The sequence below is a fragment of the Carassius auratus genome, chromosome 46 (assembly GCF_003368295.1).
Source record: "Carassius auratus strain Wakin chromosome 46, ASM336829v1, whole genome shotgun sequence".
Classification (NCBI taxonomy): domain Eukaryota; kingdom Metazoa; phylum Chordata; class Actinopteri; order Cypriniformes; family Cyprinidae; genus Carassius; species Carassius auratus.
The window spans coordinates 4,374,941-4,400,440 of NC_039288.1; the positions used below are offsets into that span (position 1 = coordinate 4,374,941).

The following is a 25,500-nucleotide window of genomic DNA, read 5'->3' on the forward strand; positions in this document are numbered from 1 at the left end:
GCTCTTATAGACGTCCTGAACGCGTCTCTGTGAACGCCCCCGGAGAGAGAGATGCGTCTGTGTCATCGCTGACATGTTCACTCTAGTGCACTTGTTACGTTGAGGAAGTGGTGGTGAGTGGCACTTGGATGAGTATCATCCGCTCTTGATTTGGCACCGTGAGAAAACGCATCAGATGCCGCGCTGCGATGGACGCGATCGGAGTATCGCACACGGATCCGCTCGATGACTATGAGCTGATACACCGCATCGGCAGCGGGACGTACGGAGATGTGTTTAAGGTAGGAAAGTATCTTAGAAAAACGATTTCATAGAACATTTAGTGCAATTAGGTGCTTGTGTTTGTACCAGTGAGGATGCAAGAAAACTATAACCAAAGTTTCCATCCCAAAACCACAGTTACTTCAGTATAAAAGCTTTGTGATATTGTTAGTAAAAGGGATGAGTTGTTGTAAGCATGCCTTGCTGCAAGATCTGTGTTTTGGGACATAGTAGCTGGTTTGTTCTTGGTCCTTCAGCAAAAACACTTTCCAGCAGTTGTTATAGATTCATGACACAGATACTGCATCTTGTATCTTAGTTATATTTGCAACAATCTTGATTGTGCTTCAGACTTGAGTATTACATTATACTTTGTAGCATATTATGCATTTGCATTAGCATGTTGTAGGAACTAGTATTAACTAATAATTTCACAGAACATGAATGATGCGTGTACTAACTGTCTGACCATGTTACTCGACTATGACTTCAGTTTTCACACCCCATTGACTTTGATGTTCCGTAACGCCCATGTGGCTCTGGCACGTTTAACTGCATAAAAGCATGCGACTGTGCATGTGTGCACCTTCACTGAGGAGTCCTTCCTCATAAAAGAAAAGTAAAAAGGATACTAAACACGAATTATCCTTGCAAATGGAATTTGTTCCTTAGAATGAACTGAGCTGATCATGGTGGCATACCATGCAACAGAAATAACAGGGCGTGAAAAACATCTTTTTGCATACAAGGAAGCGACTAATAAAAAGATTTGCAAACGCCGTATGCACATTTTGTCTCTTCGGAGTATCTGACGGTGACCTTGTTTGCCCTGATTGGGTGGATTGTCCATTTATATCACTCTGCCTGAACAAACACGCATCATGGCCTTGATAACGGAGAAAGACACATTACAGGATGTGATTTGGTTCAGCAGGAAAGAAAACAGGAAATGAGCACTGCCACTTTTTTTTCATCTCTACTTCACCTTTCCAGTGTCTGTTGATCCACTATTGGCTGCTGGTTACCATGGTTACAGGCAGACAGCTTCATTTTTCTGTCATGTGTAGACCACAGAGGCACACAATGTGCCTCACAAATCCCACGATGGTTTCAAGTGAAGGTAGACGGTTTGTCTTGCACTTTTTAAGGGACATCCTTGTGATACAATCACAGTTCTTGCGTGGTTAGTATAGTATGAGGCTTTTGAAAGGCATAACTGAAACCCGTCAGACTTGAAAGAGGTAGCGTGTATTCGTGCATGTATCAAAATACTTGTGGCTCTTTGTGCATTGGATTTTTGTGATCCAGTACTACCGCAAAAAAACAATGTAGAAACTTGAAGCACTGGAACTTGAAATTGACTGACTGATGCAAATATGTCTGATGTCAACATGCATTGTTTATTTGTAGAAGCAGTACGTTATAATTAATCTGCATAAACCACCAGTTTGTTTCTCTGTCCTCATAGGCCCGTAGCATTAAGACTTCAGTCATCGCAGCTATTAAAGTGGTCAAACTGGACCCTGGTAAGGTCATAAACCATTGTTAATAAAATGTTCTTATTTGCATTTTTACTGATATGATGCACACTATGTATTGATATTTTTTTAGTAGATGTGGTTAGAATCAAAATCAGCTTCATTCGCCAAGTGTGTGCAGACACACAAGGAAGTAACTCTCATGTAAAGAGGCTAAAGTTATGTTTAATTGTAAAAAAGGTTGTGATATTAAATATGTTCAATATTTAGTCCAGTCAGCACCTCTTGCTAATTGGCATTTACGGTTATTGGCCAACACTAATTATTTCAAAATTATATGTCACAGTAGTTCTTTGCTTTCTGAGCTTCCGAACATCTGAACACTGACCCGTATTTAGATTTTAAAACTGAAAATGATTGAGAAAGGCTTGTAGTTTCAAATATATATATATATATATATATATATATATATATATATATATATATATATATATATATATATATATATATATATATATATATATATATATATATATATATATATTTTTTTTTTTTTTATTTTTTTTATATATATATATATTTAAAGATACCCAGAAGATCATATTTTATGCTGAAAACTCAGTTTGATGCTGAATTCTTCACTGCAGCATCTGAAATTCAGCTCGCTTATTTAATTTAGTTATGTAATCGCTGTAAATCTTGCTGGTTTGTTAAGGGAGCCTGATTAAATTTATCGTGTTACTGATAAAGACCCTTGTTTCTTTTTTCTGTCAGGTGATGACATTTCAAGCATTCAACATGAGATAACCATGATGAAAGATTGCACTCACAAAAACATTGTGGCCTATTTCGGAAGCTACCTCAGGTTAGTCATGTAAGAAACTAATACTGCAGTTTGCAGAAAACTTGAGGAAAACTAACAATGAACTTCTTCATATTGCACAGAAATAACAAGTTATGGATCTGCATGGAATTCTGTGGAGGAGGATCGTTGCAGGATATTTACCATGGTACAATTCAAAGATATGATGATTTGATACATTACTGCATATAATTTGGATGTTATAGGTCATTATTGACATTGCAAGTAGGTAGTCAATTCATATACCAATCATTCTAGCTGAGTTTGTGATGTTTAATTGTTTCTAAAGCAAGCCCTCCTGTATGTTGTTTCCTTAAGAAGGGTTATGCAGATTTAAATGGTTTCTGTTGTTATTTATATTGTCTGACAGAGTATTAATGTACATATGGTATTTAGCGAGTCTAAATGAGGTCATTGTGTTTCTGCAGTCACTGGTCCTCTGAAAGAGAGACAAATAGCGTATGTGAGCAGAGAAACACTTCAGGTGAGGATGCCTTCACATCTTACATCATGTTTTTATCACTTAAGGTCCATGAGGCAGTAGGAAGGGATTTCAGTGATGTTGTTTTTAAATTATTCTAGTGTTGTAGTTGTTGTTGTTGTCTTTCCTTAAAGGGACAGCTCACCCAAAAAAGTACATTCTGTCATTTTCTCACCCTCATGTTGTTCCAAACCTGTATGAATTAATTTCTTCTTCTAAATACAAAAGAAGATATTTTGAAGAATGTGGGTAACCACCAGTGTTGGGGGTAGCACATCAGAAGTAACGCGAGTTATGTAATCAGATTACTTTTTTTAAAGTAACTAGTAAAGTAACGGATTACTTTTTAATTTACAAGAAAATATCTGAGTTACTTTGTTTTCCCGTTTATTGACGGACATGTCTCCTGTCCCCATATTGGGAGAAATCTGAAGTACAGAGGCATTGTTTGTGCTGTGTGAATGCTGTGTGATGTAGTTCTAGACTAAATGTGAATGTCCATTAATTCATCCCACTCAAAAAAAAAAAAAGATTTAGTATTCATCAAAATGATTTAAAACAGTGTAATGCAAACTCAGAAAATGACGCAAACCTGCATTAATTCAAAATGTTAACTAACACACATGTATCTAATCCCATTTTATTAACCAATGTCTTTGCTGCTGACCTTTGATGATCCAATTCAACCATACTAATAAGCAAAAATGTATTTTGATAAACTAACAATTGTGCTTCACTGTTTTTTTTTTTTATTGCTGAAGAGTGTTGAACGTTCTTCTCCTGTGTTCTGCTGTACAGATGAGAATTTACTTTTCCTTCAGCCTGAGGTTTATTCAATACATTTTCTGTTGTGAAAGGGCTTTTATATTTTCTATAAATAGAAGTTCTTATATTAAAAATAATTAAGCCCTGCTCATATTTAAAAAGTAACGCGAAAGTAACGCAAAAGTAATTTAACGTAATGTAATTAGTTACTTTTTTAGGGAGTAACGCAATATTGTAATGCATTACTATTAAAAGTAACTTTCCACAACCCTGGTAACCACACAGTTGCAGGACTTTCATAACATGGATAAAATAAAATAAAAAGTGCACTATGGAAGTCAATGGGGACCAGAAACTGTTTGGTTACCAATATTCATTTTTGGGACTCCAATGTTGTTCGGTTCCCATTCTTCGAAGGGAGCTAAATGCGGCACTATAAGTGCCAAAGGTGTACAGTGTTATTAAATATAACAATATAGTGCTAGAATTTTGTGGCAAGTTGTTAAGCAACAGACAATCGATCATAAATTAAACAATGCTCCCCTCGTTAAATATTTATGTTCAGTCACAGAAACTTCCCCGTGCTGTGTTTAGCTTCTGCATCTGAGAGAAACCGTTAAATTAAATAGCCATTGCATTAGTTATAGCCATGATAATTTGATTTACGTTGAGATTTCTAAAAAGGTGCATGCTCATTGCATGCTTGCTGCAGTATACTTTCCCAGCCAGTGTTATTAACTTTATTACGTTGGGATATATTTATCCAAAGGAAATCTTTAATATCACAAAAATAAAAAATATAAAATTTTTGTAATTTTACAAAACTGTAATATTTATAAAATCACAATATATATATATATATATATATATATATATATATATATATATATATATATATATATATATATATATATATATATATATATATATAAATCTATAATTTTCAAAATGCATTTTTAAACCACAAATTTTAAATGCACTTTTAATATTTCAAATTGTTAATTTTAGTTTTTGATGTTTTAAGTTTATGATTTAAATAAAGCTTAAAACTGAATTTTAATATCAGCCCTTTATTGGTTATCGGTCTTATTTGTGTCAGACAAAATCTAAAAGTTTTTATGTGTATAAATGTAACAACAATAGTGGCAGATAATTTCTTCTGTATTGTAGCTGGCAAGGATGGGCTTCTGTTCACCAGTGAATTCTTATAAATATGCAAATAAAAGTGTTAACCATTACAAATGTGAAATCGTAATACCTTTTAACCCAGGAATAATTATTAATCAGAGTTAAAGGTTAGTAAAAAGGTTAAAAATACGTGTAAAGCCCATTTATGATGTATTTTTCACAATTGTGTTCTGTTTACAGGGTCTACATCATCTCCATCAAGGGGGGAAAATGCATAGAGACATAAAAGTAATTTTACAAGTCATTATTGCCTATAGCCATTTTGCCACATAGTGATTGATATACATTGGTAGAGTTCATATATATGAGTGAGTTTCTTTATAGGACAATAGCGCATGTGAGATGTGCTCATTGTGTCCTTCTTGGTTGCCCGCAGGGTGCCAACATCCTTTTGACGGAGCGAGGAGATGTCAAACTAGGTCAGTCGGGGTTTACCCCTGTCTCAGACCCTCACATGTAAACACACTTATGCACATATTAATTAATACACCATAAATCTAATAAACCTGGGCTTTTGTCTCCTCTCGGTCTATCAGCGGATTTTGGAGTGGCAGCTGAGATCAACGCATCTGTTGCGAAGAGAAAGTCCTTTATCGGGACGCCATACTGGTGAGTCACCAAGATTGTAATATAGTATAAGAATATTAATAAATATTATTACAATTTAAAATAACTGTTTTATACATTCATATATTTTCAAATGTTATTTATATTTGTGATGCGAAGCTGAATTTTCAGCAAGGCATCGGCCTTCAGACACATGACCCTTCAGAAATCTTTTTTAATATTTTGATTCGCTGCTCAGGGAACGTCTCTTATTATCATCACAGTTGAAAATGGTTGAGCTGCTTAATATATTTGTGTAAACAGTACACATTGTTTTCAGGATTCTTTTTCAACAATATAAATGTGATCAATTTAATGCATCTCTTTTGAATAAAAATATTAATTTCTTTAAAAAACATGAAATGGTGGTGTATATAAAAGAATAACTAACTGTATATATTGTGAAATATATATATATATATATATATATATATATATATATATATATATATATATATATACTTATAGTCAGGTGCGACTTATTTATCAAAATTAATTTGACATGAACCGAGAGAAATGAACCAAGAGAAATGAACCAAGAGAAATGAACCAAGAGAAAACATTACCGTCTCCAGTCGCGAGTATTCTACACTGAGCAGCATAGAGCGCCCTCTCGCGACTGGAGACGGTAATGTTTTCTCTTGGTGCTTGGTTCTAAATAAATGGGACTTGTAGTCCAGTGCGACTATATGTTTTTTTCCTCATCATGACGTATTTTTGGACTGATGCGACTTATACTCAGGTGCGACTTATAGTCCGAAAAATATGGGTATGTATGGGTATGGTATATTATTTTATATTTTATATTTTACTGTGATGTCTTTCTCTCAGGATGGCCCCAGAGGTTGCAGCAGTGGAAAGGAAAGGCGGTTATAACCAGCTGTGTGACATCTGGGCAGTGGGTATCACAGCTATTGAACTAGCAGAGCTGCAGCCGCCCATGTTTGACCTACACCCTATGAGGTGTCAACACACACACACACACACACACACAAATATACACACATGTAAACCCTTGCTAAAGTGAAACTAGTCACACTACAAAAGATATTCCCCTTTGTTATAGGTACAGTAAGCGATTTCTTTTATTTTGCTAATTTCAACTCAGTTTGAGCCAGTCAAACCTTGACCCCTTGGCAACACAAAACATGTTTTCACACGCTGCCAGGAGTGATGTAAGCTTGTCTAGCAGAAACCTCAAACAAAAAGATGCAACGTTTCATAGACATTGTCCTTTAGGTTGAAAGGTTGGCGGCAGAGATCAAAACCGTCTTTGTTGTTTTTCCCTCAGAGCTTTGATGCTAATGTCCAAGAGCAGTTTTCAACCTCCCAAACTCAAAGAAAAGAACAAATGGTAATACAGCTGTTGATTTTCCTCATCTTTGCGTAAATAACTAAGCGTTCTGTTTGCAAGTTCAATAAAAGCACGCTCATTTATCAGGTCCACAGAATTTCACAACTTCATTAAAACGGCTCTTATAAAGAGCCCTCGGAAAAGGCCGACAGCAGAAAAAATCTTACAGGTACATGTTAACTATATCTGTGTGTTGAATATCATTTTAATGATCTGATATCCTTGTAGGGGGCTCTTGATACTGTCTTATTACTGAAATCTTTTTTTTTCTCTGTCTTTTCAGCATGCCTTTGTCACGCAGCTCCTCACACGTAACCTTGTTATAGAGCTGCTGGATGCAGTCAATAACCCTGATCTGCAACAGACACACACTATGGATGAGAGTGACCTGGAGGTGAATGGAGAGCAATGAAGAGATTTCCTTTCAAATGGAGAAACATATTTTATTTCAGAGCACTTTCGATTAAAGCTGAAGTGTGTAATGTTTTTAATGGTAAAATACTTTCTCCCAATTCTACTAGACTGAAAGGGTAAAAAAACTGAGGCTATGTGCAGCTTAAAACAGCTGATTGTTTGAATGGTCCAACATTTCCATCATATTTAGAAAACCTGTTGGAAATCCAGGTCTATTTATTAATGTATTTAAAATGTAAATTTAATTTAAATTGAAAATGTATCTATTGTTAATTTAGTGATTATTTTGTGGTGCATCAAGTCATAGAACAATCCTGATATCAAAATAGAGAAAAACCCGAAAAAGTAATAATTCTTAGAAAAATGTAACTGTTTTTGTTAAAAAGACAACAATAATAATAATAATTATAAATTAAATATATAAATAAATTTTAAATAAATATATAAGTAAATAATAAATAAATTATAGCTTGAAAATATAAATTTAAAATACAAAATATACATATATGGCATTAATTCTTAGAAAAAAAATTAAACAGTTTTGTAAAAAAAAAAAAAGAATTAATAATACTAATAACTAATTATAATAATAAGGCTGCAGTATGTTGTAGCCCCCAAAATAATTTATTGATGTTAAAACAATATTTTTCATTATAAAAATAATATATTGATGTTTAAACAATAATTTTCATTATAAAATAAATAACATTAAAAACATCAAATAAATGTTTGATTTGCTTTACAAAACAAAGCACTTTTTAGCTTGAAAAATATACATTATAATATAAAAATATACATATATAGCATTTTTGAAAATAACAAATGAGGTCTGAACACAATTTTTTTATTCATATTCATATTCAAGTCATTTTTTATTTTATTTTATTACGCTTGTTATTATTATATTATTTGTATTTTTTTAAACACTCAAAATCGATATGATGAATACTACGAGTATGTTTCTTAAAGCCCAGGAATCATTATTTTTGCAGTTTTGTTTGGTGCCAGGAATGGTACAAAAATTACACACTTCACCTTTAATACTCAAACACCAGAGTGGTACAAAGACAGTACCATGGCTTTAAGCTGACATGTGACATTTTTAACATTAATTATCTGTACTGTGGCTGTTCTTCAACCCTGCTCCTGGAGAACCACTGTCCTGAAAGTTCATGTCCAGCCAGCTTCAGCACACTTGCCTGTTTATTCCCAAGTGATCTTGAAGAGCAGGATTCGCTGGTTCAGCTGAACCCTGCAGGACACTGGGTCCCCAGGAGCAGTAAGGTAAAAGATCCTCATGTGACTTTAGAGATCATGTCCATGGTTGTGTGTCTGTGTGTTTACAGACATGCAGTGTCCTACCTGATAAGATTCATTCCCTAGCGAAACGTCCCATTCAAAGAACTCGGTCTGAAGAGCAATGTGAGTCAACTTCATACTCTTATACACAGTAAAAGAACTATCTTTATGTTATTAGTTATTTTAGCAGTATGTTATTGCATCCAAATGGCTCAGAAACACCACATAAATACATTTCTGATAATCTTTTAACATATTTCAGTTACTAAACAATGATTTTATGAACTAAATTGGTAATATCATACATTTATTAAATAAATTTGTTTTTGATTTGTTTGATTTATTCATGAGCATTTCTATCCTCTCTCTGACCTTTACATTAAAAGGGTCAGTTCACTCAAAAAGGAACATTCTGTCATTTATTAACACTCATGTTGTTTAAAAACTGCATCTGTGTTTTTTTGTTCATAAAATGGAAATCTGTGTGCTCTGATGCAACACCGTTCTTCAAAAGATTTTCTGTTTTTGACATGACGATGAGTAAGTGCCATTATTTGGTGAACCGTCCCTTTAAGTGGCCTTTTTTGGTATTTAAAGCTGCAGTAGGTAACTTTTGACGCTCTAGTGGTTAATAAACAGAACTGCTTGCGTCTTGCGGAAGAACATCGTAGCCGGATCTACTTCTCTCTGTTTATGTCTATGAAGAATCACAAAGGTACTCCGCCGCGGTACCCCCAAAGCAATCTAAAATATAATATAAACACTTATTATAGGCAGTGTTGCCACAGTTACTTAGTTACTTTACAGATTACTTTATTTAAAAAGTAACTTAGTTACTTTACAGATTACTTGATTTTAAAAGTAACTAATTACTTTACAAGTTACTTTATTAGTTACAATCAGCAGCTGCCGACAACATAAAAATGACAACCAGTTTTGCCAACACTCACTTTATTGCAAGTGTATTTTTAACAGTAACATCCACAATCTATCTGCTGACAAAGTTGAACTTAAAAACTATTTCCTGAAAAAAATACATGTTTTTACAAAAAATAAAGGCAGCCCTTCTTGACTTAACATTAATACATTATTTAATAAAAAATATTAGATTTCTCTCCATCACTGAATACTCCTCCATGTAAGAATAAAAAAGCTGTTCTGTGAGGCAGCGCTACATTGACAGTGGTAGGGATCTTGTTTATTATGGCATGAAATGAAAGCGAGTCAAACGTATTTAATGGCATTTCCTCCACAACAAACTGCCCGACTAACTTCTTCAACTCTCCCCCACTTACTGGTTTTGCGCCGAAGTCCAGCTTGTGTGACTTGCTCTATAAATTTGACTATGCAGTGCTGTGAATCCAAATGATTTTTCAAATTCGATGTAGTGTTTTTGTAGCTAGATAACACATTGTCGCCGCCAGCACAGAGTGTACAATGGACCTTAATGTTGTCTTTTAGCTGACACAAACTCAAAATAGTGACTGTATCTCCATCTAGAAAACGCGCATCTCTCGCCTCCCTCCATTGTTTACGTTTGTGTCGCTGCGTGGCACATACACATGACGTGAACTTCATGAATGCTGAAAACGTGACTTGAAAAAGTGACTTCACTCCCCGAGATGCAAGAAGAAATAAATATATATTTTTATTAAGGAAAATGAAAAAACAAAACAAAACAAAAAACCGGTAACGCACTGTGACTTGGTTAAGTAACTTTAATCTGATTACTGGTTTGGAAATACTAATGTGTTAGATTACTCGTTACTGAAAAAAGTGTTCAGATTAGAATAACGCGTTATCGGCATCGCTGATTATAGGTGCACCCTAGTGATTCAGGACAAGCTAAAAACACGGTTTGGAAAATGGATTCATGGTGTACTCGCTTATTATATACATTTTTCTACATTTTGAACACAAACAAAGTTACGGACCGCAGCTCTGATTACTGTCAGGACATAATGACAGGTTTAACAAATATGTAAAAAATATATTTTTACAAAAGTCACCTACTGCAGCTTTAAGCAAATTCCCGTTGCATGTGAAATGATTAACAACATCAAAATAATGAACTGTATTCACAGACACACAGCATTTACTATGTTATGTAAATGTCAATCATTAATGTACCCTTTGAATGTTGATTTTAGCCACTTGATTTCAATAAGTTTTGAGTTCTGAAAGTTAAAACCTGGACTTAAATACAGCACTGATTCAAGGAGTTTTAAAGTGGAAAAATAACAGAATGATTCAAACTTCAAATCAAATATGAGACGGATTCTGTTGTAAAGAAGCTCCACAGAAGACAATCATCAGATGTTGTCAGTGCAGTCAACAGTTTACATTAAAACTCTTTTATTTCAAAAGCTTTTTCTTTAAATGACCCCTTTATGATTCCGAAAAGTTTGTAGTGACTCAGCATATCCTCTACAACAGTGTGATGACAGAACTAGAGTAATATGACCGTTGTGACTTCACCTCACGGCTGATCAAGAGTGAGTAAGAATGCGACGTTAGCCAGTGAGCGCAATTGTTGTGGTTTGGAAGATTACAGCAAGCCACGGCCACAAGCCAAGGTTAGCTGGCCAACAGGCGCTATTGTAATTAAAAAGCCAATCTAGAGCTATGAAAGAACGTATTGTGTATGTTTCTGAGTGTTTGTTTAGGTTCATGTCTGTTTGCATGAATGCATGAGAAGTTAGAATGCCATGCAGACTATACTTTATAGAAAGTGGCGCGTCATACTCCTACCACACGATTGTATGTGAAAGGGGAAGCATGCTGCTGTTGAATACAGTGATTCTGGTTGGTTCAGGAGTTGTGATCACTTTTTCTGTTTTCCAGTCGGTCACGTGAAGTTTGGACCACCCATGAGAAAGGAGACGGATCCCTGTCCTGATCTGGTGAGAATAAGCATTTGAATGAAATAGAAAGGACGTTGTCCAGTGAAAAATTCGGTCATTTTCTCACCCTCATTTCCATACGCAAAACACAAAAGCATGAAAAGAAATGATAAAACAATGCTTATGGAATCACTTATTGGTTTCCTGTTCTTCATTAGGGGGCGTATGAGGACTGGAGCTCTATCAGTGCGGACAAGGACTCACCGTGGGTTATATTTCACTCTCGCCCGTCTAAAGTAATGGTGTCAGTAGTAAATGTTGAGTTTGATGTGATAATGCATGGAAGCCATTCGAAAATATTAATTGGCTGAGGAGTTTGACACCCTCCAATCACTGTTCAACATTTAATTGGATACATTTATTGTTGGATTAAGCTATTAAGAAGCACTAATATGATTATCCTGCTCACAAACAGGTGTTTTAAGGGTTGCATTGCACTTTTATTCTTTATTTTGCAGGAGTTTGTTAGAGTGTGTGGAAGAGGCCTTGATGGAAAGGTGATCTGGCTTTTTTTTTAAATGTCTCGACACATGGTTGTTGCTCATCGTTATAAATGTACACTGCAAAGACATTGTGAATCAGATTTTTGTTTTACTAGTCAAAATAAAAAAAATAATTAATACTAGGTTCAACTCTTCCCTTTGGCATAAATATCCAAATGTTAACAATATTTTTAAATAATGAGATTACTTATGTATAGTTGATTATTTCTGTGGCAACCTAATTTGATATCTGTTTACTAGAATGAAAATATTCATTTACATAATTTTTGTGGTTAATGAAACATTTTGTAAATAATTAAATTATATACTAAATAAAAAATATTAAATACTATACTGTATATAAAAAGCTTATTGAAGTCGATTTGACCCCTTTGGTCCCCCAAATATGGCATATTTTGTTACCACCATATATATATATATATATATATATATACAGTATATTTATATATATATATTGGACTAGAAAAACAAGACAAATATGCTAATTAATTTGTTATATTTATTTAATATTTAATCTGTCATCTTTAAATTTGGAGTAAAAGGTCAAGGTATCTAAAACTATTTGGAAAAACTGATAGCTCGGTTAAAGCTGTGGTAGGTAACTTTTGACGCTCTAGCGGTTAATAAACAGAACTGCTTGCGTCTTGTGGAAGAACATCGTAGCCGGAGCTACTTCTCTCTGTTTATGTCTATGAAGAATCACAAAGGTACTGGGTTACTCCGCCGCGGTATCCCCGAAGCAATCTGTATACTTTGAACACAAAAAAAAGTTATGGACCGCAGCTCTGATTGGTTGTTTTTTACCAGTAGCGGTATTCAAAGTATACAAAATGTACATAATAAGCAAGTACACCATGAATCCATTTTCCAAACCATGTTTTTAGCCTGTCCTGAATCACTAGGGTGCACCTATAATAAGTGTTTATATTCGGACTATTTTAGATTGCTTCAGGGGTACCGCGGCGGAGTAACCCAGCACCTTTGTGATTCTTCATAGACATAAACAGAGAGAAGTAGTTCTGGCTACGATGTTCTTCAGCAAGACGCAAGCAGTTCTGTTTATTAACGGCTAGAGCGTCAAAAGTTACCTACCGCAGCTTCAACGTACAACTAAAATGATGAAATGTCTAACATTCTGCTTGCTCTTTTGCAGGAGTTTGACTATAAAGAGAGGCTCTTCAGCGGAGGTAGAAAGCAATGACATAAAAGTTTAAAAAGTCAAAAGTTCTAGAATAGCAGAATTGATGTGTGTTTAATCCACAGCTCTCACCGGATGAAGAGGATAAATATGGGACAGTGAAGAGAGTGGTGTCTTCATCCCAGTCAACAACTACAACAACCAATCAAGAGAGAAAAGCCCCCACTCCCTGTTCCCTCTCCTCGCCTCTCATTGGCTCCACGCCTCTGAAGGGCCCCGTCCCTGACTCTAACCCCGCCCTAGTCAATGAATCCACTTTCCTGATTGGTTCAACACTGTCAGATCTGTCACTCCTCACAAACTCTTCCTTCTTCAGTGATTCCACCAGTCTAGGTTCCCTTTGTTCAACACCAACTGAAGGTGAGATATAAGTGTCAAATTATGAGTGTTTACTAATGACCAAAGCTTTAAGGTAGAATACCTCAGAGGTATCTTTTAGAGTACAGTTCTGTTTTAATATTTAGTTTTAGTGATGTTAAATGGACCAACGTCATTAATAGCCTACACTTCTGCACATTACTGAATCTATATGCTTTTTGCTTTTATAGTGGTAAAGGGATACTCCACCCAAAACTGAACATTCTGTAATCATTATATCCCCCTCGTGCCTTCCCACCTATGACTTGCTTTCTTTAGATGAAGCAGAAACAATGTTTTAGAATTTTATACTATTAGTTTAGAATATTAGTATTTTTCTTACACACACCTCTGTAGTTTGGTAGTTTCACCCCTCAGTAGAAACTGTAAAAACAGGATACTGGCGAAACAGATGTGGCAACCTGATGGCAATTGTGTTCTAGTTGGTCAGAATTCACTCACTGCTCAAAACTCTGGATATTATTTTTTAAATTCTGCATGCCCATGAATGCCCTCATTGTAATAAATGAAGTGTATATACCAGGGATCAGAATATGAATGAATGTTTTATATTTCGGACTGTATACTTTCATTTTTGAGTGGAATATACCACCTTTGTCTTTCAATGCAACCAGTTAGAAAACTACTTTAGAATTTTAGAAGACACTTTAGAACACCTTAGTAACCACATAATAACACACGTAAAACCACTCATAACACCCTAGCAACCATATAGCAACACATTGAGCACCCATTAGAAACTGCATAGCAATTTCATGGTTTGAGGTTTCTGGGTTTTTTTCTCATATGTAAGGCCACACCACCCAGTGAGATTAATATAGAGTTAGTGGAGCCCGTTATATCAGGCCAAAACCCAAACACTGATGCAGCTGCTGTGTTCAACAGGTTTGATAGCAGAGAGCTCTGTCACTCCAGACCCAGGAGGAACCAGGAGTCATTTTCCCCCAAATGACCCCCCTCTCTCTCCAGAATGGAGCACTCTCAGGAGGAAACCGGATGACTCCGTGAGTAAAAAAATAAAAAATCACACAGGTCAAATCAAATTTAACCTTCATGACTTGACGAGAGTCTGTGGGAAGGTCTAAAAAAGGGTGGTCTGGGGTACGGGTCATATGAACTCCAGTAACGTTTGCTCCAAGCAAACATGCGCTGCAAGCAAACAGTAAACAGATGTAAACAGAAGTAAACAGATATTGGCTTGATGACGCAAGCGAAGCGTGGTTTGGACCCAAATAAAATAATATTAACACAGTCCAGCAGGGGCAGGGGGAAGGGGGGGCAATTGAACTCCGGTTCGGACCAGGCAAGAGGACCAAGTGTGAAAGCATCCTTAAAAGACTTCTCTGCCAAAGACGAGTTTTACAGCTTTTCGTGTTTTCACTGTTATACACTCGGGGGTGCTATTACACATTTTCTGAACGAGTAGAAAACTTCCCGAACAAAAACACAGGTGAACAGGACGGAGAAGTGAGTGATCTCTTATGTAAACAGATGCATATTAAAAAAATCCGATCATCAGCAATAGACAGCATATAAATGAAAGCTGCATAATATTACAGTGTAAAATTAGAGATGCACTGATCGATCGGCCAGGGATCGGAATTAGTGTCATGTCTTTATGATTTTGAGCTGATCCTTTTATATGCAGCTGTGAGCGCAAGCGAGGCCTTGTCGTTGACTTAACAACAGCGTGAGCGATCACAGCCACGTGAAAACTAAGGCTGGGTAAAAGAAATATTGATATCTTCATATTAATCGATTCTCTTTTTTTATGGAACGATATCGATTCTTAAATGTATTATTCGGACAATAAATGCAGTTTTGTGCGCTGTTTAATCTGGAGTGACAGATCTCTGTAGTGCCTCAGTTCAACAGACGCTGCAGTGCAAGGCACAACTAAAATTGTCCTCCATATTAATATCAGTTTCAGCACAAAATAAATGTGAGTCATGACTACACATCCGAGGATAAGTTTAAAAAAGATTTACAATCTGTATCCTGTCTCATGTAATCGTTTAATCAGTGTTTCAGCCACGCAAAGACATTAATAAAACGTCTTGTAAACAATATAACATAACAACACATTCACCTCAACAACACATAAACGCGTTACTCGTTAAAAACTGTAGAGAGGGGTATTTTGCTAAATATATGCACCATATAACATATTCATTATTATTTTTACTCTTCTTGTGTTTTTTGTTTTGTTTTGTTTTTTAAATAAATCCATACATTTTTTTATGAAAGCCATATTATCTTTACCTGGTAAGGACCCTATCTGCTGCATCTTGGACTACCTATAGCTTGTTTATTGAAGATGCAGGACAACCACCTAGAAGTCTGTTACAATAGTCCAGTCTACAGGTCATTAATGCATGAACTAGCTTTCCTACATCAGAAACAGGTAACATTTTGCATAGCTAGGCGATGTTTCGAAGATGGAAAAATCTTATAATATTACCAAGGGGCAACATGTATATTGAAAATAGCAGAAGACCTGGGACAGATCCTTGTGGCACTCCACATTTTATTGGTGATAAATGAGATGACTCTCCATTTAAATAAACAAAATGGTAGCATTCGGACAGGTAGGATCCAAACCATCTTAAAGCCTGCCCTTGAACACCTGTATAGTTTTGTAATAGATCTATGAGTATGTCATGATCTATGGCAGTGATCCTCAAATCTGGCTCGCGAGATCCAGTTTCCTGCAGAGTTTAGCTCCGACTCTAATTAAACACACCTGCCTGTGATTTTCTAATGATCCTGTAGACACTGATTAGCAAACTCATGCGTGTTTGATTAGGGTTAGAGCTAAACTTCACAGGAAAGTGGATTTTAACAAGTGCAGTTTCTATGCTATGGTGGGGCCTAAAACTTGAACTCTACATACAAATCCATTTTTTTTTTTTTTTTTTTTTGCAGGAAGGAGCGCAATTTTTCTAAAGTTTTAGACATAAAGGGAAGATTTGGAAGAATGGGCCTATTTGCCAGTTCACTAGGATATAGTTGTGGTTTCTTAATAAGATGCTTAATAACCGCCAGCTTGAATGGTTTTGGGGAAGTGACCTAAAGATAACGATGAGTTAATAATATTGAGAAGTGGTTCTTCGGCTACAGGTAACAACTCTTTCAGTAATTTAGTGGGTACAGGATCTAATAAACATGTTGTTGGTTTAGATACAGTGATAAGTTTATTTAGTTCTTCCTGTCCTATAGTTGTAAAGCATTACAGTTTATCTTTGGGTGCGGTGGATGAAACTGAAGTGTTAGACGCTGTAGAATCTACATTCGCTATTGTACTTCTAATGTTATCTATTTTATCAGTGAAGAAATTCATAAAGTCATTACTATTAAACTGTGAGGGAATATTTAGATCAGGTAGCATCTGTTTTTTTTGTTAATCTAGCCACTGTGCTAAATAAAAACCTTGTATTGTTTTGGTTATTTTCTTTTTATGCTTTTTATGATGTATGCTCTGCCCTAACAGTTTTTAGAGCCTGTCTATAGCTGGACATACTGTTTTCCCACGCAATTCTAAAAACTTCCAAGTTAGTTTTTCTCCATGCGCTCAAGACTACGAGTTTCTTTCTTGAGAGAGTGAGTATTACTGTTGTACCATGGGAAAGTATGTTTTTCTCTAACCTTTTTCAATTTAATGGGGGCAACAGCTTCTAATGTATTAGAGAAGATAGTGCCCATGTTGCCAGTCATTTCATCTAGTTCATGTGTATTTATGGGTACGCACAGCAGTTGAGATAGATCAGGCAAGTTTTTTGTGAATCTGTCTTTGGTGGCTAGAACAATAGTTCTGCCCAGATGATAACACAGAATCATATAGTTAATATCCATGATAGGCTGCATGCACGATACAAGGAAATTGTCAATAAGATTGTCACTTTGAGGTACGATATCTATATCAGTCAGATTGATTCTATGTGATATAATTAAGTCTAGCACTTAATTAAAACGATGAGTGGGCTCTGTGACATTTTGCTTCACTCCAAAAGAGATTATTAGGTCAGTAAGTCCTAATGCATAATTTGTATTATCAACATGAATGTTAAAATCTCTGACAATTAGCGCTTTATCAACGGTAACCAATAGGTCTGAGAGGAAATCTGTAGATTCTTTTAGTAATTCCATGTGGTTGGTGTGGAAGTTTTTTATTGTGAGTGAAGACACTAAGTTTGCTATTTTTGAAACTTGTTAGGCTAAAATAAACCACGGGGACAACTTGCCATTAATGCTGGAGTAGCATTTTCCTATACATATGCTGGCAACATTTATTACCCACTTACTGCACTATTATTATTGGGAAGAGTATTGTACACTTCAGTTTTGTTCATGCAGGATCTTTTGACTTTTGTAAGACAAGCAAAAAAGAGAAAAAGGTCCATTTATAAAGTTGTTTTGTAATGTTTAATAATTTATTTTATTATGAACAAAAAATATATATTGCTTTGAAGAAAAGTATTTTTTTTTTTCTTTTTTGTATATGCTGTTAGTTATAGTTCTTAAAAAGAAAATCTGCAAAAATCAGTATCGGCAGATCACATAAAAAAAAAAAAAAAAACGTAAATCAGCCAAGAAAATTGCAGTCGGTGCATCTCTAAGTAAAATGTTGATCCAGGATGTGGTATATGGTATATGTCTGTGCAAGCTTTAGAGGTGTTGATGGAAACGATTTACTGGGTTTATGCCTTGACAATCATACTGAATGTTATCCAGATGTCGTTTTTGATAAAAATTTGGTTTCTCACCTTTTTGCTCAAAACTATATAAAAAAAAAAAAAAAAAAAAAAATGCTTTAAGCTAGAATAAAAGTTTTTTGTTTAAAAGTAGAGGCTCTGATCTTTATTTTGGTGTATTGCATATTCAAATATTCATACAACAAAATATACTGGAGGCCATCAAATTGGAGTGAAAATCATAAAAATGCTGGCGGGCAAAGAGTTAATTTGGCCTTTCATGCCATATCATAAAAGAAAGAAAAAAACAGGCCATTGAAACATCTTCATTTCTAATTTATATATATATATATATATATATATATATATATATATATATATATATATATATATATATATATATATATATATATTTTTTTTTTTTTTTTTTTTTTTTTTTTTTTTACATTTTTTGCATCAAGATATACATTTTAATATACTATAGTTAGATTTATTGCAATATTTACTATTGACCCATGACCCTCGGTCAAGTTTTGGCCTTTTGTATTGAAAATGTGGGCACCTCTTGTTTTAATCAATGGCAGATTTTCATTGGTCGCTCACACTTTATTCTCTTTTCATCCATTCCAGAAAGTTGTCCATGGACTGCCACCTACACCACAAGTACATGTAAGCACAGATATTCAAATTATATTGTGTGTTCTAATTTTATACTTATTGTTCTGTAATTACAAATATAAAACTTACAAATGATAAATTTTCTTTTCAGATGGGGGCCTGTTTCTCTAAAGTATTCAACGGCTGTCCGTTAAAGACCCAATGTGCTGCTACATGGGTTCTTCCAAAGACTAGAGGTAAAGTTTGCAGCATTTTAGATCACCAGAGACAGCCGTATTCGGCTTGCTGCCAATTACATAAATCTGCACACAAAACCCTCGAACAAGTATATCAACTTGCATATGGTTTTGTTGTTAGAGCGAAATTAAAGTGCAGAAGCAGGACAAAATAGCTGGTGTGTTAAAATAGATTAGTGTGAATACAGCATATTATATCCGCTGTCATCTCTTAAAAATAAACATAAAGCATTAATGCTGAGAAAAAAAGAGAACTCACTCTCAGATACTGAAAGCACTATTTGTTTATTGTTATAATGTGTTTATAATTATGTGTATATGATGTATGTATAAACCAATTTCTATTCATTTTAATGGCAATACTGTCTGATATTTACTCGTAGATCAGTACCTTATGCTGGGTGCTGAGGAGGGCATCTACACTCTCAACCTCAATGAGCTCCATGAGGACACCATGGAAAAGGTAGCCATATTGTTCTTTCTCTATTTTTTTGTGGACCCTTTTGTTGTTTCAGAGTAAATAATAAAGAAAAAAGTTCCAAATGAGAACAATATGTCACGATATGACAAAGGCACCATAACAAAATAAACAACGGTACATAAAGTTATATGTCACAATTTTCATTGTGAGATATAAGCTCACAATCACCTTTCTAATTTTTGTTCTGAGGAGACAGTCTTTCGTAATTTACTAGAGCAAATATCTCATGAAAGAGTGTGTGAGATTTTCTTTTCTTTCTTCTCCAGTTGCTTCCTCAGAGATGCAGTTGGTTGTACGTGATGAACAATGTCCTTATGTCCATCTCAGGCATGTGCAATGTTACTAATATGACCGCATTTAATGTACCACAAAGATCTGATATCTTCATTAACTCCCTGACTGGTACCCTACTGTTCTCTGTCCACAGGAAAGTCATCACAGTTGACTTCTCATAGTCTGCCGGCCCTCTTTGAGTACCGCAGGAATATGCAGCGTAGACAGGGGCATCTGGTGATGAACGCGCACCGCTTGAGCACAAAGATAAGCGCAAGGTTTGTAGGATTCTACAGTTCATCTGTGAATGCTCAAGACTGCTTGATGGTGATGAGGTCACATGAACTATTATTCTTGGTTGAGACAGAGCTAAACAGGCAGTGATGTAGAAGCAGGTGTTGATCTTCTTCTGTGGAGGCGGAGTTTAGCCACACTATTACATCATAATGTGGCACATTCCACAAGCTGTTGTGTTTGGCAGACTGGCTTCAATATAAGATGTTTTTAGACTAAAGTTTTGAGTTCTGAAATTTGCAGCATGTTTTTATTGTACAATGCCCTCTTATATGTCACAAGATCAAGGGAATTTAGATTTCTCAGTTCGTGGTTCCTTTAAGAGATCACATTTCTAAAACCAAAAATGACATTTTTATATTGTTTATAATATATATATATTTTTATCTATGGTAGATGAAATTTTGCTGTGTTTCTACTTTGTATATGAGACATCTTTTTTAGGTTTATACATAGTATTCATTAGATTTAAATTTTTAAGGTGATGTGTAACCTATTAAGTAACTATTGTTTAAACGTTTGGGGACATTTTGATTTTTTTTTTTTTTTTTTTTATAATTATTACTTTTATTCAGCAACAATGCGTTAAATTGACCAAAAGTGACAGTAAACCATTTATAATGTGAAATATGTTTTATTTCAAATTAATGTTGTGCTTTTTAACTTTTTATTCATCAAAGAATATTGAATCAATGTATCACATTTTCCACCAAATATTTAGCAGCACATCTGTTTTCAGTATTAATAATAATAAGAAATGTTTCTTGAGCAACAAATCAGCATATTAGAATGCTTTCTGAATGATCATGAGACACTGAAGACTGGAGTAATGAATCAGAAAATTCAGCTGCGCATCACACATATAAATGACATTTTAAAATATATTTATTTTTACAATTTTTATAATATTTCTAAATATTTTTTTTTTTGTGGATACCTTCATTTATTTAACATGAATATGTATTTTCTTATATTTTAGTTTGTTTCATTTGAATTGATCCATAGCTTTGTCTTTGTCAGTAACTTTGGATTAACGGGTCTGCTAAATGGTGGTAATTCTTATCTTCCTCCAGGAGGTATGCCATGTCAGTAAAGATCCCAGACACCAAGGGCTGTAGAAGATGCAGTGTGGGTGAGGACCAGTGACCTCTGTAGGCGTGTGAATCATTCTCTAGGCATTCCGTGCACATTTTAATGTTGATTTCTCTGTTTCTAGTTCGAAACCCCTACACTGACAGCGTTTTCCTTTGTGCTGCTGTTCCCACTGGTTTGGTTCTTCTAATGTGGTATGAACCTCTGCAGAAGTTCATGCAGCTCAAGGTGAGAAATGAGAGATAAGAGTGATGGAAATGTTAAAAATATCCGCACTGTTGCGTAACCTTCCTGTCTCTCTCTCTCTCTCTGTCAGCACATTGCTCTGAATTTGCCAGAGTCTCTGCCTGTCTTTGAGCTGCTCGTAAACGAAACAGAGGAGCTGCCACAGGTCTGTGTGGGGGTGAGAAGCCATCCCTGCCAAAAAGACAACACTGGACAGATGTACTTTGACATCATTCACCTGGATGACACACCACAAAGTCTACCAGGTGTTGCATTTTGTGGATACATCAACAATCACACACAAAACACTGTAAAATCACTATATGCGTGAGGTTTACAACAGGAAAAATATATATGAAGAATCTTTCCTATGAACTATATGATTCATATTGCAATGACAGACTGATCAGTCGTGTGATTCATGTGACCTCACAGATGGCGAGTCTTTGGAGGTCAAACAAGTGATTCAGCTCGACAGGGACACAGTTCTCATAGCACTGAAAAGTAAGAAATCGCTCCTTTTCACTGAATCATTTGAAGCACTTCATATGGATGCTCAGATTGGTTTAAAAAGTCATATTTTATATGTTCCTTGTGTCTTAAATAATGTCATTCCTGCTTCATCCATGATTTACTTTTTGAGTTCTTAGAAATCTGTTCTTTGTATTCATGTTGGTTTCATGTGGTTTTGAGAAACTTTTATAGCATTTTCAAGAAAACATGTCGTGTTAAAATCAGTAAAGTGAATACCATATTGTTCTTACACTATGCATACACAAATATACACTTGGTAAATATCATTGTGAAAAAACTACAAAAATATATTTTGAAAAAAGTTTTTAAATATATTTTTCAACATAAGTTTTTTTTTTGTTGACAAATGTATGGATCATTAATTCATAAAATATCTTGGTTTGGGGTGTTTTACCAGATGACACACACTCATTAGGGCCATCTGGGGTCCTCTTTGGGTCCTCTTTTTCAAGATCCCTCCCCCATTCCTCTCATTTCTGCATGTTAGTTGCACCACATGACTTTGCTGGTTGCACCATATGACCATATAGACTTTATGCAGTGTCATGCCCCATAAACTTTCATTATACCTGCATTACTGTCAGTGCAGTTTCTGTGTTTTTACAAGCCAAGGAACCAAATCTATTAACAAACCGTTTTGTTTCAGACACGGTGAGGGTTGTGAATCTCCAGGGATATCTGAGCCATCAGAAGACCTCTGAACTTGCTTTTGAGTTTCCCATTCAGACACTGGGTAAGGACATGGTGCATCAAACTCACGATCGGCTATTAGCCAATGCCAGGCCTTCTTTGAGCATATCTCAGTCTAGGTTTTGCAGTATGTTCCACGCTAACGTCACTAGTTGGACAACCGTCAGCAGCTTTTTGGCTGATTTTGTTGAGCCAGTTAGTGAGAGAAATCACTCTGATTGCCTGATCAGCTTAGCGAACTAAGTGCATGAAAATAAAAATAAAAGTTAAGTCACGTGGGCACACACAGAAGGTTCTTCTAATTTTACATCTTCATCTTTTCTGAGAATGCCAACACACACGTTTTCATTTTATTGACTACTGCCAACTGCTGGCATGGAGAGTATTTGCACTCACAAAGGTACAGAACTATAAGATGTAGTTTTAGTTTTACATTTTAGCCCAAATCAGTGCTCTCGGTGCTTGACTGTCTGTGCAGGTCCTGTATCTCTCATCAGAAGAGATGTTTATCAGTGCATTTTTGATGAAAATTAAACAGAATATTGGTTGTGATGACAGAAATGGGAAGATTACAGTGAGGATACTAGCATGTTCTTTTTTGCCCTCCTGTCCATAAATATGCTATTTGCATTAACAGAGTATCACTGGGCATTATTTGTCGATGACGCGTCCCCAGTATTTAAAGGAGCTATGTGGAGGTTTTTACTTAAAAACATCTTAAAGATAGAGTTTTCATTTGTACATGTATGAGCCATCCATGATGGAAAAAAAAGAATGACACCTCGACTGTCCACCATGGTTGCCTCTATCAGCCTGTAGGCTCAATTGTGTGTGGAGGAGTCGGCCCGAATTGGCGCGAAAATTCATCATGCGCGTTCTCTTCCACTTGGACTTACAACCGTACGGCACACCAGCCATTATAGTAAGCAGCGGCAATAGTGTTTTCAAATGGACTCTGCGGATGGAAAGAAGCGACCAGCCTCCAGCACAATTCAGACACCCATGGACACTCCTCGAAGTAAAAAAAGAAAAAAAAGAGCGTGCTCCTCTGGGCACTGAGAACGAGCATGAGACTGGCTGCAGTTCCTCTAACGGCCAATGGTGTCAGTAACGGTTAGAAATTTCAGAACCTACGTAATGCTCCTTTAATGCGACTGGCAGGAACATCCATTAATCCAAACTACGTGACTTCATTATTCAAATTTTGAGGTTTTGAATGGAAAATATTCAATTTATGACTATTTATGAATATATCATGACTGTGTAATTTGAAAATGAATGTGAGCAGCCTAAAACTATTTTCAGTTATTGCAACAATATTTAGCTGGCCATTAGATTGTGTACATCTGTCTATTTGGAATCAGACTTCTTTCTGTTGAATCTGGTGCTAATGTGATTGTCTGTTATAGTGTGTCTACAGGACAGTGTTCTTGTCTTCTGGAAACATGGTCTGAAAGGAAGGAGTTTACAAACGAATGAGGTAAACCTGTCGTATAGAACAATGATGGATGGCTTCACACTGATTTATGAGGAAGGATGAAATTATTAAATATTATGCTGTTCACCTCAGGTTACCCAGGAGATCACAGACAGAAGTCGGGTTTTTCAAGTTTTGGGAACAACTAGGTATTTATTTTTTCCACTTTAGTTTAGCAACACGTTTGGGAATTAATTGAAATCATATACTTATTATTATATGTTACTACAGGGATATTATCTTGCAAAGCACTCCTACGGATGATCCGTCTGCCATGAGCAACCTGTACATCCTCACTGGGCATGAAAGCAGCTACTGATGGGACTGAAATGCTCAGAATGTTCAGCAATAGCTGGAAACACTACAAAGGTTCCCTACTGAAAGGGTGGAGTCATCAGGCCCAGAAAGCTCCAGGAACAGAGGAAGACATGATGACGTCACATACACAGGCCTCCAGAGGCTTTGAGGACTGGAGGCAGAATTGGAGTTGACGTGGAGGAACAAAGATCAACCATGAGAGAGTGACCTGTGGACCTGCATACTGTGTTGAAATAACTTGTGAAACAGGCTGCTATGGGTTCTGTTTAATACTAGACACTCTGTTGTATTCCTTGTTTCAGGAAATATCATGTCATATCAACACGTTTTGGTGCAGAGGTTCAGAACTATCTTCCATTGGCCGGTAAATTAGTTGATGGAATCCTGTCAACCATTGTAGTATGGAGCCAGAAGAGTCTCAATAAAGATAAATGCACACACTACAGTCACATATGCACACATAGGATTCATACATGCACACACATAATTCATAAATACACACACAGGATACACAAATGCACACAAAATTCACAAATGCACACACAAAATTTAAAAAGCACAGAAGATTCACAAATGCATACAAAATTCAGAAATGCACACAAAATTCAGAAATACACACACAATTTAGAAATGCAAACAACATTTACAAATGCACTTAAGATTCACAAATGCACAGGACAAGATTCAGAAATGTATTTCTGATGCACACACACATATATCTTGATTTACAAACTGCTTTTGCATTTGTGTGTGAATTTTGAGACTCCCTTGACTCAGCTCGACACACAAATGCCTTTTTTTAAACAGGGAATGATCTGCAACCAATCAGATATCTCCCTTGTTTTAGCCAATCACAAGAATGCACCCCACGTGGGGGATTG

General features: G+C 35.7%; 1 protein-coding gene across 1 annotated transcript; it reads left to right on the top strand.

The window, feature by feature from the left end:
* LOC113063892 (mitogen-activated protein kinase kinase kinase kinase 2-like) lies at window positions 1–25,012 on the top strand. The gene is made up of 32 exons (XM_026234307.1): window positions 1–281; window positions 1,730–1,787; window positions 2,514–2,604; window positions 2,685–2,749; window positions 3,030–3,085; window positions 5,216–5,263; window positions 5,412–5,454; window positions 5,572–5,644; window positions 6,473–6,604; window positions 6,933–6,995; window positions 7,083–7,164; window positions 7,279–7,389; window positions 8,756–8,831; window positions 11,553–11,611; window positions 11,770–11,816; window positions 12,070–12,108; window positions 13,268–13,301; window positions 13,378–13,672; window positions 14,576–14,694; window positions 19,012–19,050; window positions 19,151–19,235; window positions 19,619–19,698; window positions 19,983–20,043; window positions 20,144–20,267; window positions 21,357–21,415; window positions 21,500–21,603; window positions 21,692–21,866; window positions 22,036–22,104; window positions 22,781–22,867; window positions 24,234–24,304; window positions 24,395–24,450; window positions 24,533–25,012. The coding sequence occupies exons 1-32, from the start codon at window positions 189–191 to the stop codon at window positions 24,618–24,620; spliced, it is 2,682 nt and encodes an 893-aa protein (XP_026090092.1). The 5' UTR covers window positions 1–188; the 3' UTR covers window positions 24,621–25,012.
* The last annotated feature ends 488 nt before the right edge of the window (window positions 25,013–25,500 follow it).